The sequence below is a fragment of the Aquila chrysaetos genome, chromosome 1, assembly GCF_900496995.4.
Source record: "Aquila chrysaetos chrysaetos chromosome 1, bAquChr1.4, whole genome shotgun sequence".
NCBI lineage: Eukaryota > Metazoa > Chordata > Aves > Accipitriformes > Accipitridae > Aquila > Aquila chrysaetos.
This window is the reverse complement of record NC_044004.1, coordinates 78,159,060-78,175,780: the sequence shown is the minus strand read 5'-3', so window position 1 is coordinate 78,175,780 and position 16,721 is coordinate 78,159,060. Positions and strand designations below refer to the sequence as shown.

General features: G+C 37.3%; 1 protein-coding gene across 16 annotated transcripts in view; it reads left to right on the top strand.

Moving 5' to 3' along the window:
• KIAA1109 (KIAA1109 ortholog) overlaps positions 1-16,721 on the top strand; it is a 127,675-nt gene that overhangs the window by 60,926 nt on the left and 50,028 nt on the right. For 8 of the 16 annotated variants that reach the window (XM_041125566.1, XM_041125783.1, XM_041127463.1 and 5 more), the window contains 15 exons: positions 621-818; positions 1,502-1,713; positions 2,043-2,194; positions 3,092-3,242; positions 4,388-4,540; positions 5,795-6,035; positions 7,418-7,566; positions 9,456-9,675; positions 10,309-10,335; positions 10,603-10,761; positions 12,168-12,358; positions 12,904-13,079; positions 13,725-14,431; positions 15,751-15,990; positions 16,434-16,527. In XM_041125566.1, coding sequence (XP_040981500.1) covers positions 621-818; positions 1,502-1,713; positions 2,043-2,194; positions 3,092-3,242; positions 4,388-4,540; positions 5,795-6,035; positions 7,418-7,566; positions 9,456-9,675; positions 10,309-10,335; positions 10,603-10,761; positions 12,168-12,358; positions 12,904-13,079; positions 13,725-14,431; positions 15,751-15,990; positions 16,434-16,527 — 3,070 coding nt within the window. The remainder of the gene's footprint in view (positions 1-620; positions 819-1,501; positions 1,714-2,042; positions 2,195-3,091; positions 3,243-4,387; positions 4,541-5,794; positions 6,036-7,417; positions 7,567-9,455; positions 9,676-10,308; positions 10,336-10,602; positions 10,762-12,167; positions 12,359-12,903; positions 13,080-13,724; positions 14,432-15,750; positions 15,991-16,433; positions 16,528-16,721) is intronic. The other 8 variants (XM_030038776.2, XM_041127083.1, XM_041125410.1 and 5 more) reach the window with 5 other exon arrangements.

The following is a 16,721-nucleotide window of genomic DNA, read 5'->3' as shown; positions in this document are numbered from 1 at the left end:
GCTTTACATCCTCCTAACACAGATATAGACATGCTTCCTACCAAGAAGCAGTCTTTGAATTAAAATGAGAACTTTATTTCTAAATAATCCTTCAAGTATGCTATAGTTAATATCAAATGCATTTCTACTGAAACACACTATCCAAGAGCAGTGTCAGTGTCACTGCCATTTGTTGCTATTATACCTTAGGTATTTATTAGGAATGGGTTTTTTTGGTAAAGTAATTTCAGCCCAGTTGCCAGTTTCGGAGAAAAATCTGAAGAGCTTGTTTGTACAGATGTCTTTGGAACCATGACTACAAAAAGACAAAGGTGGCAGATGTGTTAGGATTGGGAATGCCTCGAAGCTTTAACTTTGTGTTGCTCTGTCCTTTTTTTTTCCGAAATTAAAAATTACCCCGCCCATATTAACATACCAGGAGCAAGGTTTTTCTTCCTCTTTCTGTGCTTCTTTTTTTCTTGCTTATGCTTCAATTTTTTTTTTCTTCCCCCCCCCCCCACCTGTTTGAGGAATACTAAAGGGATACCACTCCCAAAACACTGTGAACTTCAGAGAGCTTTTTGAAGATGTAAAGTTTTTTTCATTTTGTAATAAAGTGGTAAATATGTTTGTTTTCACAGATATTGGAACTTGTGCAATAACAGCTATTCCTTTTGGGAAATCAAAAGTTCTTTTTACTTTGGAAGAGTTGGATGAGTTTGCTTTTGTGGATGAAACAGAGCAACAAGCTGTTCCAGATGTAACTCGAATTGGTCCTAGTCAAGAGAAGTGGGGTTGGATAATGTTCGAGTGTGGAATTGAAAATTTAACTATAAAAGGTAAAGCTTATATAGGCTTTATATTATTTTGTTTTATGAAACTGCTAACAATTCTGTTATTAGGTCTTCTAGTTTAGCAATTATTTGATTAGAAATTGCTGAATATAGGTAATACTAAATAGTACAAGTCTGTTCTAAATAAATTATATTACATAGATTATACAATAAACGAACTGTTAGTAATCAATACCTCTTATAGTAGTGTATGAAATAATTTCATATAAACTGGTTTCAGCAGTTTCTGAACTTAAGGTAGAAATTGACACTTTCACTGATCACTTAAATCCTGACCTTGCAATCGTACACATAAGTAAGTGTCTGCACATAGGGCCAGAGTTTTGCTTTGGGAGGGGAAAGGTAGCTTTAAAAAGAAAAAAAAAAAACCCAGTATATATATGTATTTTCTGTCATCGAAGTTGTTATTTTCAGGGAATAGTGTTTAACAAAAACATCTTCATGTGAGTACTCTTCATCTACTTGGAACAAACTATCAGGAGCTCTACAACTAGCTGTTAAATTGTATAAAAACTGTAGTGATAAATCGTTCTGTAAAATGGTAATGCATCTCATTTAACCAAAATCGTATGTATTTCTCCTCCAGTGCAGATCTTTTCTATGGGACATAACTTGTAGATATTTATGCATGGGAAACATTTACAGTGGTGGTATGTGTGCTTTTATAGGAGGAAGACAATCTGGAGCAGTATTGTATAATACGTTTGGAGTCATGGGTAAATCAAGAGATACAGAAAGAGGTGGATTGCTTGCATCAAATAACTCTTCAGATTCTCCAACTGGTAGTGGTTATAATACTGATGTGTCTGACGATAACCTTCCTTGTGATAGAATAAGTCCCTCTTCAGATATTAATGGAAATTCAGTTTCAGATGAGCAGGTATGTATATACTATGTAGAAATGACTGGTCTTTGGTTGGGTGGTTTGTTTTTTTTTTTAAAGTTATTAACATTTGTAATAAAAAATTGACAATTTAACAGTTGTCTTGTTGTGCCAACTGCATTCATGCTGTCTACATGTACGCTAAACTTTCAGCTCTCTGCAAGGTCTCTTGGGAGAGTTGGTGGACAGCATTAGTTTATTTTTCTTTACCTAAATGCATGTGAAACTATTTTTTATGAGCAGTGCACCGTATGGTATGTAGTGCCTTTCAGTGTAATCACTTTGTAAAACAATTTCACCTTTGACTTTGTGTTTCCTTTTTTAAGGATGAAGGCGTTGAATCTGATGATCTAAAAAAAGATATACCCTTGATGCCTCCTCCCCCTGACTCCTGCAGCATGAAGTTAACAATCAAAGAAATTTGGTTTAGTTTTGCAGCCCCTACCAATGTGCGCTCTCCAGCCCATGTATTTTCAAGGTATAACTTTACCTGGTTTAAAAAAAAAAAAAAAAAAAGATATTTTTGCTTTCTTAAATTGCACTTGTATTTGGTAGATTCTGAATGTAATTTCATTAATTTTTGAAGCTTCTCTGGAAATGAAAATTTTGGGTTTTGTATATATCACAGTAACGCTTGCTTCAATTTTTTATTGCTGTTATTTATATGGAAGTGTTGCTAGAAAATTTTTAGTTAGGGATGATTAAAAGAAGAAACATTAAAAAAAACAAACCTTGCAGTGAGACTGAAATGTATGAAGGAGAAAGGCAGGGGAAGGTATTTTTTCTGAGTAGGAGAGATGCTAGAGAAGAGAACCATTCAGTGCTTTTGGTATTCAGCCTGATGCTTAACCCATGATCTTACTGCCATTGCACTGTAAAGTTCAAGATAAATCTTTCTAAGATAGTTTTTCATATTGTGTTTGTAGAACAAGTCAAATATTCCTGTCTGTCAGTAGTTTAAGCTCAGTATAGAGCTGTAAATTAGAAAATATGCTTTGTGCTTTTCCTAATATTCTTGCCTCAGTCCTTCAGCAAAAGTCCTTTGTGACGTATTGTGTGACAGTTAATGTGGGATTCAGTCAGTGATAAGAATTTCGAACTGTATGATTTCGGTAGGGAATACAAATAGGAGGAGGAGGGAATAGTAGTAGCAAGAGTAGGTGGAATCACGCGTGTGTGAGCGAGTAAAACAAAACCTGCCTTAGGTACTGTTTGCCAATTTTCATTTTCTGGGCAGTAAGTCTGTGTTTGTTACTTTGCAACATTGTTCTGTCATATTCCACCTATTTGAATGTCATTCATAAGGGCATTAGAAAATCTTGCTAAGTGCTGCTGCTGAATGTGAATACCTAATGCTTTTTATTTTTCTCAATAGGCAGCTGAACCTGCTGAGTACTGCAACACCTGCAGTTGGTGCTTGGCTTGTTCCCATTGATCAAGTGAAATCGTCATTAAATAAACTAGAAACTGAAGGAACTCTGCGAATCTGTGCTGTTATGGGTTGCATTATGACAGAAGCTTTAGAGGTAAGTGACCCTTATGAAATCAATAGGCATATCAGAATACACAGAGCAGTGTAATGTGTAATAGGTAATATATGTTTGTTTGGGATTCTGGATATTTTCACTGACAAACTTACAGCACCTCTTATGAGCCTTTAATTCCATAATTGGTCACAAGAACTCACTACCTGTGCTTTTTGTACACAATCTGAATTTCAGTGGAAAAAATTCAGCTGTTACTAGTGAGGAAGTCTTGTGCTTCTTACAGGAGTGCATCTCCGTGTAAAACAACTGGAGATTCTGCCTCTTGAAAGGGAAGAGTAAGAAATATGGCTGTAGTGACTGGTATATTTTATGAAATATGAAAGCGTGTTGAATTATGAAATATACAAGGTATCTTTTGGGAGAAAATGTGAATTTCTGTGCTCCTGCAGCGTGTTGAATCGTGTTTATTGGACCTGCTTGTTAGAGGAGGGGAGGAAAGCATAGCGAGGGTGAAACGTTCTACCAAGAAACACAAAATAGACAAATTTTTTGTTGCAAGCTAGGATTGGTAGAGCTTTTATGACAAATTGGGTGTTCCTGTGAGTTGCTAAGGAGCTTTCTTGTGGGTAGGTGGTTTTCTGCTGTTCGTTTACTTAGCACCATCTAGTGGGAAGATTTTGAGGTGATACCCGTTGTTGAGGTCCCGTCTTGCATTTTAAGGTTGACGACCTTAGTGTCAGGCTAGTTTTCTGGTGTACTCAAAAGTCATCCTTCGCAGCAGTCTCTTATTGCTGCCTCCCTTCGTATTTCTTTTCCTACCCTTTTTCTAGCATTAAACCAAATTAGAAAAGTGCCCGTTTTTTCTTTAACTGGAAATAAACAGTTTCTTTGAAAATCTCAGCTAGCTGCGCATATATGACTATCGCTCCAGAAGTAACTTTACGAAGTCTGCGATTCGAATCCAGCCTTCTGTTTTATAGCTTGATATAAATAAATAAGCATCAAGTATGATTTTTCACATACACTATTTAAAATAAGGCAGGTATCAATGTGGCAAGTCTTTGTTGCAGAAGTTGAAAATGGGGCTAGAAGTTTGTGTTATCATAGGTAAAATCTTGTAGTTCATGCGCATGTTCTGTTTGCAAGTATGTTCATATGTGAAAAATTGTTACATTTTAATCTAGAATAAAAGTATGCACTTTCCTCTGAGAAGCAAGTACAACAGGCTTACGAAAGTGGCTCGCTTCTTGCAAGAAAATCCTTCTTGTTTACTGTGTAATATATTGCACCATTACCTTCACCAAGCAAATTACTCCATTATTGAGGATGCCACCATGGTGAGTTTCCCTGTAAAAATGGAAATAACTCAGTGTGTTAGTTTCAATTGTACCAGTTCTAATGTCTTAAATTAGGTAACAGTTTAAGGAAAGTTAACAAACACGAAAATGTAACCTAAATTCATATATATCCTTAAATTAATAAGTAGATGTGGCTTCTCTCATTTCATTTTCTTTCAGATCTGCTGGTTTTGTTGTGGTCTGTGTATATGCATAATTTTTATCAAGTTATTTTATAGTAAATACGTGAGAAATCATAAACCAGGAAGGCTTGTCTTTAAAATTGTTAATGGCTGTTTTCTCAGATATCATTTTTCTTAAAGATAACAGCAAAGTAGTAAAAATTTGCATCTGTAGTTTTACAATTGAATAAATCTCAATTATTAAGGCAAGTGCATGCATTGATTAGCTTATTCCAAACTGTCTTCTCAAGAACTAGTTTTAATGTCTTTTAGAAATACTTGGATAATGCAGACAGTTTAAGAAAAGAGCTAGAATTGTAGAAACTCTAAGGCTTAAGAATCTAATCTTTTTCTTGGTGGCTTAAGAATGTAAATCTCTGGATTGTAGTGGTAAATAATTGTTTGAACAAACATATCAGGCATAAGGAGGAGTGTTTTTCCTGATTTTGTGTCATTTTCATAATCCAATTCCACAGCTGTCAGATTTAAACACTACATTTTTCAACATACTCAGCTGAGAGCCCGGTGATCAGAAATAGCACAATTAGTGGCAGAAATAGCACTGTTTGATTTGTGGTCAGAATAAGAAACATTTTTTTTCTTTAGCACAATTCAGTGATATAATCAAAACAATTCTTATTTTTTACCTCAAATTTATGTTTTTAAAATACTGCTTACCAACAATGGAAAGCCCCTCATCTTTTAATCTCAGTTCTGTTTCTACAGTCAATCTAGTGCTATTGTGAATTTTAGTCCATAGTTCAGAGCCTTATAATTACTTACGTACTTTTAGTTTCATATTTAATAAACCTGTTTCCTGTTGTTTATTTTTGGCCCCTTGGGCTAGATCCTCAGGTCATGTAGTTGATTGTTTTCGCTATGTTCAATGAAGCTGTAATTTTTATCTGTTAGCACTATGGCTTCTTATATTCGAGTGGACCTTGTGTGGTGCCAGCATGTTTCTGTTGTAAGTCTCTTAAGCGCAAAGATTTAAGGGAGTTCTGACTTTCTTTTTTCCCCAGTTTACTTAAAAAAGCATATCACAGCATTTTAATTTTTGTTTTTTTTTAAGAGCGATGGCCTTCCTGCCTTAGTGACCTTAAAGAAAGGTCTAGTTGCCTTAGCAAGGCAATGGATGAAGTTCATTGTGGTGACCCCAGCCTTTAAAGGAGTCAGCTTACACAGACCGACTCAGCCAGTGAAATTGCAGACAAATGCCTGCCATGAGCATGAGGATGGACTTGGATTAGACAACGGAGGGGGTCTTCAGAGTGACACAAGTGCTGATGGAGCAGAGTTTGAATTTGATGCAGGTATTTTTGTGTTTTTCTGTCTCTATAAAAATTCACAGGGACAAGTAGCTCCTCTCGGAGCATTTGTATCTTCTTTAGTTTTAATGCTTGAATACATTATAGTCATCTTCCTTAGAATCATCAAGCTTCTTTTTTTAGATTCATCTTCATTTTGAAGCTGCTGCTGACAATTATAATTATAGTATTATAATAAGCATTACTGGTTTGGGGAAAAACAATCCAGGAGACCTCTCTTTCTTCACATGCTTTGTTTTCATATTTACTGCACAAAATATATCAACTTAATTCCAAGCTAGGAAATAATTAGGATTTTGTTGTGCAGCTTCTGACCTTAGTTAAGAATTGTAACGTGCAATTCTACGAACTCTCCCCGGAACAGCTTCAAACCTACCTTCTTATTTGTTCTTTGTGAAGACATATTTTCGTATCCCCCCCCCTCCCCCCCCCCCCCCCCCCCCCCATTTTTACTGCTTCGTATGTGGTAGACTTCTGTTGCCAGCTTACACATTGCCAAGTTCACGTAAGTTAGTGATTTAGCTTTGTACTTGGTACAGAGCTGACTTAACTAAGAACCACAGAAAGGAAGGCCATAAATAAATACATGTTGTTGCAGCACTCTTTTTTGCTGTCTTCAGTTGACTTAGTTATTTTGTGTTTGTAGCATCTATGTACAGTGCTACTGTTCTCAGGAATACAATGTTTATGTTTTCTCAAGTAAAAATTATGGAACATTGAGGGAAAAATAATTTTAAAAAATCAGGAGGAGAATCTGCTTTTAGATAAAAGCCAGGCAACAGTTATCAGCGTAAAGAGAGGAAACCCAAAGATGTTTGTGTGTGAAACTTGTATGTAATCATACAGTATGATGGAAATTTTTGCCCCCTCCTCTAAAATATCTCCTTTGGTTGAGCAGCAAGACGATAAGAACCAGTGAAGTATTTTAATTCCCCCCCCCTGTGTACATTATTCTATTTTTCACCAAGAATTTTGGAAGCAGCAATTTTGCTGCCTTGTATACGTTTACTTATAGATGGAATTTATGCCAGTGTAAGCATCTTAATTCAAAAAATGAACAGCCATGCCAGAGTCAGCAAAAGGAAGTGAAATTTGGCAACTTTCTTTTGGATCTGTAGCACAGAGCAACAGTTGTATGACATGAGAAGGACAAAGATTTGTACTTGGATTATTAAACAAAATCCAGTAGGCCCATGTCTGAGGTTTTCTTATTTGTCTTAAAATTCCCTAGACAGCTGTGTGTAGTTGCATGTCAGAATTTGGAAGCTCATGACTTCTTGTGAATAAATGTACCTAATAATAGATAATCTTGGTTCCCCATGTATGTATATATACACAAATGAGCAAAATTGTTTTCTTGGTTCCAGCTACCGTCAGTGAGCACACAATGCTCCTAGAAGGAACAGCTAATCGCCCTCCACCTGCTGGTGGCTCTTCTGGGCCTGTAACTGGTGCTGAGATCATGAGGAAATTATCCAAGACTCACACTCACAGTGATTCTGTTCTGAAAATAAAGGTAAGTTTCTAGCACCGTGCACGAGAGGAAAGTGATTTGTAGCTGGCCTGTTTAGAAGCAATTCTGTAGGCTGCAAATCAATAAATACTTGTCTAAAAAGTAACTATAACTAACTGTAACTGTAACACGTGGAAGGTATGCTCCTTGCCTTATAAAAGTGATGCTCGATCAGTTGGCCTATATTCTACATCTGTTTTTTATTGGTTTTCTTCCCAGTTAACTTGAGAGGCACACTTAAAAACTATATATATATGGGCATAATTTAAGGATGTGCATTAGCTTTTATGGCTTTTCATCTTTTATGGAAGCAGAAATGAGGATTTAATTATCATTATACAAAAATCTAAGATGGACAAAGCTTTTCTATAACTTGTAGTAAAACTAGTGTGGTTTTTTTATTCCACAAGCTGTTCAGAAAACTGCAAAAATCTGTTTTTATCTCTACTTTCTGAACAGAAAGAGTCTGTGACTGTTTGTGGGGTTTGGGGGTTGGGGTTTTTTTGGTTTGGTGTTGTTTTTTTTTTTTTTAAAGTAATTTTTTGTCTTCTGTACCTACGTCAGGCAGCTCGGTGGCTCGTACTGATTCCTTTTCAGCTGTGGTTTTTCACAGAATGATTGAGATTGAAAGGCACCTCTGTAGGTCATCTTCTCCAACCCCCCTGCTCAAGCAGGGCCGCTTAAAGCCAGTTGCCCAGGGTTATGTCCAGCTGGCTTTTGAATGTCTCCAAGGATGGAGACTCCGTAACCTGTGACGGTGCTCAGTCACCCTCAAAATAAAAAAGTGAGGAAATTCCTGTGTTTCAGTTTGTGCCCATTGCCTCTTGTCCTGTCGCTGGGCACCACTGAGAAGGGCTCCGTTGCCTTTGCCTTCTCCCTTCAGGTATTTACATACATTAATAGGATCCCCCCAAGCCTTCTCTTCCCTAGGCTGAACAGTCCCAGCTCTCTCAACCCTTCCTCATAGGAGAGATGCCCCAGTCCCTTAGTCATCTTAGTGGCCCTTCGTTGGACTCTTCGGTGTTTCTCTCTTGTACTGGGGAGCCCATAACTGGGCACAATACTCCAAGCGTGGCCTCACCAGCACCGAGTAAGGGAGTAGAATCACCTCCCGTGCCTTGCTGGCAGCTTACTGCCTAGTGCAGCCCGGGCTAGACAGCCCAGAAAGGGCACGTTGCTGCCTCACGTTCAACTTGGTGTCCACCAGGACCCCCAGGTCCTTTTCTACAAAGCTGTTTTCCAGCTGGTCGGAGCCCAGCATATACTGGTGTGTTTGTCCCCTCTAGTAGATAGTCACCCGTTACTACCATTTACTGCTCCCTCCTAGTGCTCTTGCATGGTTGAGGGTTAAATGGCCCAGATGCTTTGCTTGAAAGCGCTTCTGGCTCTTCTTCAATTTTGAGGGCCGAGAACCTATTTCTTAGTTTTAAGCCTTTAGGTGGACCAGGAGCCTTCCTCTTGGTGCCAGAAGCCCCCAGCTTCTGTTCTTCACCTTGTCCAGAGGCTGTACTTACCGTTATATTAGGGATAGAAGGGATTTGGTCTTCAGACGAAGGGCAAATGAAAATGAGCCTTATATTCGGTGGCATACACTGTTCCTTCTGCAAATTGCTTTAGGTGAATTCTACACATCTGCAGTTCCGTTTACTACTTTGGCTTTTTAAACTGTTTTTACACGTAAAATTATTTTAATACTTGAGAATTCAATAGCAACTTTATGCACAATGCGTGTATGGAGTATAACCTGCCCCAAATAAAGTGCTACTTGTCCAAAAGTTTGCAGGAATGAGAATTTTGTAGTTATTTTGTTCTGATCTCATATTCAGACCAAATGTTTTTACTTTTTTGCAGTTTACACAGTACTTCATTAGTTTCTTTGTTTTCTCCACAAGGGTATACATCCATATCATTCCTTAAGTTACACTAGTGGAGATACAGCTACGGATTCACCAGTGCATGTTGGCCGTTCTGGAATGGCAGTTAAAGAAAGTCCAAGAAAAGAGAGTCTGCTTAGCTATCTTACTGGGAGTTTTCCTAGTCTGCATAATCTTTTGGAAGGGACTCCTCAAAGAAGTACAACTGCAGTTAAAAGTAGTTCTTTAACAAGAACAGGTAAGATGTAGCATAAGTAAGCTAAAGGGAGGGGAAGGGAGGATTGATTTTATTTTAATGATTCAGAAAAGGTGCTGTATTTCAATGATGAGTTATCATTTCTGTTTAAGATTCCCCCCCCCCCCCCCCCCCCCAAAAAACAACCCCAAACCAACAGAAACAAAAACAAACCCCCCATAGTTTAACAGCAGTTCCTAGACACCGCTGCACCATATTTTCTGGAAGCAAACAGTGAGTACATCAGGTTGGGAAGAGAAATGACAACTAACAAAAAAAATACTTTCTTTTTACTTAGCCTTACTACTTTTTGAGTATAATGCACAGTTACTTAAGTGAGTATTTTTGAATGAATAAGGAAGCGATCATTCTGTATTTGTCTTTTTTTTCTTGACCTTGTAAGTAGCTCAAAAAGTGGACTAAAACTAATGTTCCAGTAATTTAGTTTGTGTATAATAATTTGCAGATTTTTAGTAATGGTCTTTTGAACAAATGTGTTTTATAGAAGTTTGAAATACATACATTGAAATTTTTGTCCGATATTATTGTTTAGAGTGCATTGTTATAATTTATATAAAGAAAAACAGAGAAGTTTGATACTGCGTTTTCTCTAAAACCTCTCTCCTTTGCTGTCAGGGCATGAAATACTATTCAGAAGAAAAGGTATTTCTGTTTCTTAATGACTCTTTTCCTCTAATGGTAGAGATGAACAAATGCAAAGACACTTGTAGTGCAACATCCATTAGTGTTATAGTATAACTTCTGCGGTAGAACCTGTAGCGCTGCTTGGCACATAATTTACTGGAATAAACCCTGAGGATTAGGCTTACTTTTATAGTAAATAGGTATTGTCAGTAAAATTATGCTGCATTCCTGGTTTTTGCTGCGTTTGATACAACAAATGCTAAAGCTTGTGATTTATCTGTATAGGAAATACTGTGGCCACAGACATGTTATCTGAACATCCTTTGCTCTCTGAACCATCTTCTGTGAGTTTCTATAACTGGATGTCAAATGCTGTGGGCAACAGAGGAAGTGTAGTACAAGAAAGTCCGGCCACCAAATCTGGACACAATAGTCTTCCAACAGGTATTGCTAATTACAGCTGAATTTAAGAGATTATTCTGGGTTGGCTGTTCCTTGCATGTGCTGTTTTTGTAATAAAGATTTTGTACATCGGAATTCTTGCTTTTTCTCAGTTCAATTTTGAGACTAAACATAAACATCTGTTTTGAGAGTAACATTCTTCTTCAGCAATGGGAAGTTATCCACTGGTGTAAGGGAATGGAGAAAAGAAAATACACATTACTGAAAGTCTTAAGTGTATTAAAGAAACATGTGTTACAACTTATTGCAGCTTATTTATTTTTCTTGTAAGCCTTTCATCATTCATAATCCTCAAATGTGTGTATCTTAATTTTCTTTTTCACTAACACTAAATTAGAATGTTTCTTCTATTAACAGTCTTTCAACTGTAATATATTAATCTTAGGCAATAATAAATTTTAATTTGTTTTTAATATTGCACAAATAGTCTGATCCTACAAAACATCTTTGTGCTGTACATATTGCTTAACTGGTGTGGCTCCTGTAAACTGGAATGTGTTTCCCTGCAGAAAGAATCATAGGGTAGAAGTATAGCTTTCATTTTTTGGGTTTTGTTTTTTTTTTTATCTCCAGAAAAAGCTGTGGTTTTTCCTACTGAAACCATGACAGTTTGTTCACAAACTCACTTTCCTGAAACTAAGACTTAGTGATTTTAACTCGGACACAGATCTATCCAAACCATTTTTCTGTGGAGGCGTGTAGTTGTGGCTCTCTGATAAGTACTTGAGTTTTGAAGAATCAGGATTAATTTATATTGGCAGAGCAACTCTGTGTCATGGAGGTTGAGTCCAGTCCATTCTCAAGATGCAGGCGATTTAGCATCACTCTGCCCTTGTGCTGCAAGTCTGATTGATTGTTCGTGAATAGACCAACTGCAGGGAAGTGGCTGTCCATAGTCATTTTTATGAAGAGTGTATTTGGCTAGAGACTAATCTATAGCGATCTAATTAGTGGATCTTGCATTGGGACTACCAAAACCCAGAAGCTTATAGCGCATAGAAAGCTAAAATCAAGTATCTGCAACTGTGGATAATCTTTCTTTTTGTTGATGGTATAGGCTACTCAGTATATAGCTCAATATAGCTACCTATTATTTCAGTTTAAAGAGGAGTTAAGTGCCCTATAGAATGCAATACAGACAAAAAGCCTTGTGAAGGAAGGCAAGAAGGAGGAGATATTTTTGTGCTTTCCAAATACGAGTTGGACTATCTCTGTTACCTGTTTCGGCAATATCAGACTGTTTCTTTATCCTGAATGCCACTTTTGTGAGGTTATAGACCTGACTAGGGCTCTGACTTTGTGTATGGCATGTGTTCCTTTCTATAGAGTCTTGCTGAACTAACAGAGTTGGTGGTGTTAAAATTTGCTGTGGTGTTAGTGTTCCATAGGTATTTATTTTTCAGGTGTGGCACCCAATCTTCCTACTATACCCTCCGCTTCAGACTTCAACACAGTTTTGTCTAGTGACCAGAACACCCTGGATGGCACACACTCACAGCACAGCACCAGTCAGGATGACATTGCAGGTGTAGAAGAGGGTAACCAGGGGTTTCCTGCTGTCCAGCTAGCAGATGCACAGGTAGGTGTGGTTTGCTGATGTATTTTGGAGTTCTGTAGGGAAAAACTAGTTATTACTTTAAAAAAAACCAAAACCACAACAACCTTACAACGATGAAAACGTTATCCTGGTTTTGTACACGTTTCTTGTGCATTTCTACGCAAAGATGAAAGGCTCAAGAAACCTCTGAGGTGTCCCGTAATAAACTTAAAACAATGGTCTATTAGACCATTGTTTTATAACTTTAAAGAACATATCGGAGCATTAATGAGATTAGCCTAGTTCTCCAGAGTACTTTCTACTGAGGGGAACATGCAGAAACTTTGCTCCCATAGCTAAGCATTCAGTGCTAGCTTGCTGTGTAATCAATCTTTTAACTCAAAAAGTCCACAAAGCTTCTCCTTTTTATCCCGCTTCTTTCTGTTTTACAGCACTGTCAATAAAACTTAAAAATGTTCTGTATTATGTAGCTGACATTGTAAATATTGTAGATCAACAAATGGCGGAGCAAGAATATAGGAATAATCTAGACAATAAATAGTGAATCAGTGGGTTTTGTTTTGTAGGTTGTTTTCAAACCTCTTCTAAGTTACACGGGAATTCAGTCTCAGGATGCAATGCCACTCTGCTACAGAATGTACTTTGGAGAGTACCTTTCATTCTCAGGAACTTTGGACTGCCTAAGAGCAGATATTGTTGATTCAGATACAGCAAAGGAAAGAAAAAGCAAGCGAGCTCGAAGGTATGTTGTGAGACATTTGAAAATATGTATATTGGTTAAGGAACAGAAACTAAGTTTTTCATGTGAAGACATAGAATTCCAAAGCACTTCCATAGAATAAGAAGCAGTCCTTTATTCTTTTAATCTTATATGTTTTATCTTCCTGTTAGAATTTTTTTTTTTTTTTTTTTTTAAATCTTCCTGTGGAATGGTTTGGAAATTTTAAGAATTTGAATCTTGGCTACTTTTGAAAATTGGAGACTGGGGAAGGGAGAGCTGGTGGGAATAATAGTGGGGGAGATTTGAGAGGCTCTTAAATGCTGTTTTGTAATTAATCCTGTACACGAGGTTGTTACTTCTTGGTGTAAATGCTGAATTTCCCCCTTGCTCCCCCTGCCTATTTTGGGCAAAGCTTTAGGTTGTGATGGAAATACTGCATGCCAAACTAAGTTTTCACAGAACTGAATGATTACTGTGTTAGTAGCATGCAGTATGAAAGTATAAAATATCATTTTTTATTTTTAGAACTATGGTAAGAAGGTGATATCCTAAGGGAAATAAAAGGTTGGATTCAGTAAATCAGCTGTACCATGGTGTAAAAAAGTATTTGACTCCCATTAAAAAAAAAAAAAAAAAGGTAGTAACTTGTACCTTTTCTTTCCTTAGGCAAGGAGCTGTCAATCTTCCTCCTCTTGAATTCAAACCAGCTTTGATGTTAGAAACTTTCAGTATTAGTGCTGTTGTAATGGAGAAATCCATGTGCACACCTCATAACTCCACCAATGCCCTTTCTTTTCATGACTTGAATAAACGCTATTATAATACTTTTCACTGTAATTTTACAATTTCTTGCCAGTCCATAAGCCAGCACGTAGATATGGCACTGGTTCGTCTCATTCATCAGTTCAGTACAATGATTGATGATATCAAAGCCACGCAGACGGACATCAAACTTAGCAGATACACAGCTGGATCAGCCTCTCCAACACCTACTTTTAAAACCCGCAAACACAGAGACTTCCGCTCTTCTGATTTCAGCCGAAGCTCTCGAGGAAGTCTTAATGGAGGTAACAGAGTGAACAATACAAAGAACAAACGAACAAACAATGAGAACAATAAAAAAGAGTCTCGAAACAAGAATTCCTTGGGGAGGTCAGAAAGAAGAACTTCTAAAGTGTCCAGGAAAGGTTCAAAAGATGTAGTTGACCACATGACTATTCATATGGATGACTCTGACTCTATTACCGTGTCGGAACAGAGTGAACCTTCTGCTGAGTGCTGGCAAAATATGTATAAACTATTGAACTTCTATTCACTTATTTCTGATCCAACTGGGATTTTAGAAAAGTCTTCTGAAACTTTTGGGCCAACAGGTAAACTAGTTCATGAATCCAAATAATTGACAGTGTGTGCTTTTGCTCAAGTGTATCCTTCTAAAGCTTGATCATAAGGTGGTTTTTGAAAGTTGCCCACCCCATCTAACTTGGATCAGAGGGGCAAGTGGTGAGGAGGGGGGGGAGCTTGTAAGGAGTTCACTGAGATGGTATAAAAAAAGAAACAAGTTCTTTTTCTGGCTTTATAGTATGCTTTGATTCTTTCAGTCCTAGACTTAGTCAGATATGTGTTAATTGATTGGTTTTAAATTCAGTCCCTTGATATTTTTGTGCAGCTCTGTTAATCTGGATTTGCGCTGGATGTGGGACTGTGTTAAAAGGTTAACTTTTCTGGTTAATTGTGTACAGAGTGGATTGAGTTTATTCCTCCCTAGGTGCTACTTTGTTTTCAAGTGGCTAATGGAAATGCTGTATATTATCATTCTGTGAAAATATGTAAGCACATGCATAAGCCATCCTGAGAGAGATAATTTCTGCCCTGGAAATGACGGAGTAAAAAAATAATCTGTGAACCTAGCTTTGAGAGAAGAAAAGGCGAAATACTGATTTTGGTGAAGTCCAGCAAAGTTTACAGGTGTTTGGGCCATAATTTCACCCAAAGCTCTGAGATCTGGGGTGATCATTGCTCTTTCTGTCTAATGTATTTTAGCACAGCAGAGTAAATTTGAGAGCTGACTTAGCATCATTCTTTTTGTTGGTGAACTTAGGTTGTTTATGCAGGGGATGGTACAGTTACTAGTTAGGCATGTTTTCTTTGGACTCCTTTTAACTAAAGAATGAAAAACTGAGAAAGTGTCAAATGAGAGCTTCTGTTAAACAGAGGGCAGTATCTTTCATGCACAGAATATCATACCCACAGCTATCATATCTGCACAAATGTAAATTTTCTTACATTGTTTTTATGCTCTGAGTGTTGAGAAGGAAAACTTGTTTATCCAAAATTAAATTATAAGAACCTTTGTCTGTGAAATGATCAAAAAAGAAACAGGACAATTGGAAACCGTCAGAGTATTTTTGTTGTATAACAATAAAATCACATAAATATGAATATTTATATGATGTACATAATAATATATCTATGAATAATAATGAAATCACATCACTCATTATTGTCCCCATTGTGTCTTGGATTTGGTTCAGTTGCAGTGTTGTTAGAGTGGAATAAGCAAGACACAGATAATTTGCCTGAAGAGTTCACTTGATGTGCAAGATACGTGATCCTTGGTTTCAAATACAAACCAGATATGCCAAGGATTTCTTGGAAAGTATCCTTAAATAACTCCTTTGTATTTTTGTAGGTGTTCGAAGCCCAACTGAACCTGCTTGTAGAGTGGTGTTTGAGAATGAACAGGATAATGGCAGAGACACACAGAGGAAGCGCAGCCTTGTGACTTCGGAGCCACAGCATGTGACTCTCATAGTCTTTGGAATAGGCATGGTGAACCGAACCCACCTGGAGGCAGACATTGGCGGTCTAACGATGGAATCTGAACTGAAGAGAATCCATGGCAGTTTCACCCTGAAAGAAAAAATGAAAGGTGGGATAAGCTAAAATGTACTCTGTAATTGAATTCAATGGCAGCTTTACATGTTTACGTGTGTGTGCGTACTATACCAATGCAGATGTACGTATGTGCATGTGTAATATGTTTTGTTTGTATGTTATACGTTATGTCTGTGTGTGGATAGTATAATAATGTTCAACAAGTTCTTTTAAAAACTCTTACTAGAATGCTGAAGGATTTTAAAAGGATGCAAGATATTCAGAAAATGCCATGAAGGCAATTCTTTTAGATAATAATCATGCCTTTCGTTTTCAAAAGCTGTCTTCTTGTCACAAGATAAATTTGATATTACTTAAGGTGACTACTAAAACTGTAATGTTTTAATTACTTTCCTGGTACTATATTTTTGAAAGCAGTAGGCATACCTGGAAGTATTTTACTGAATGAAATGCTGTTAAGTATCTTTTTTCTTAAAGATGTACTACATCAAAAGATGACTGAGACATGTGCCACTGCTCACATAGGAGGTGTCAATATCGTCCTGCTGGAGGGAATTACCCCAAATATCCAGTAAGTATGAAGCCTGACAATTTAAAATTGTTCAAGTGCATAGGAGTGGTATCAGTTGCATGACGGTAAAGGTATGTAGCTTAATATGGAGAAAGCATTGATGATATGTCTTTAGTTAGAATCCATGAAGTCGTAGAGTTTGGTGGTGACCGTGCAGCTGTTGCAGAATTGGGCTTGAGTTTGACTTGTAAAGC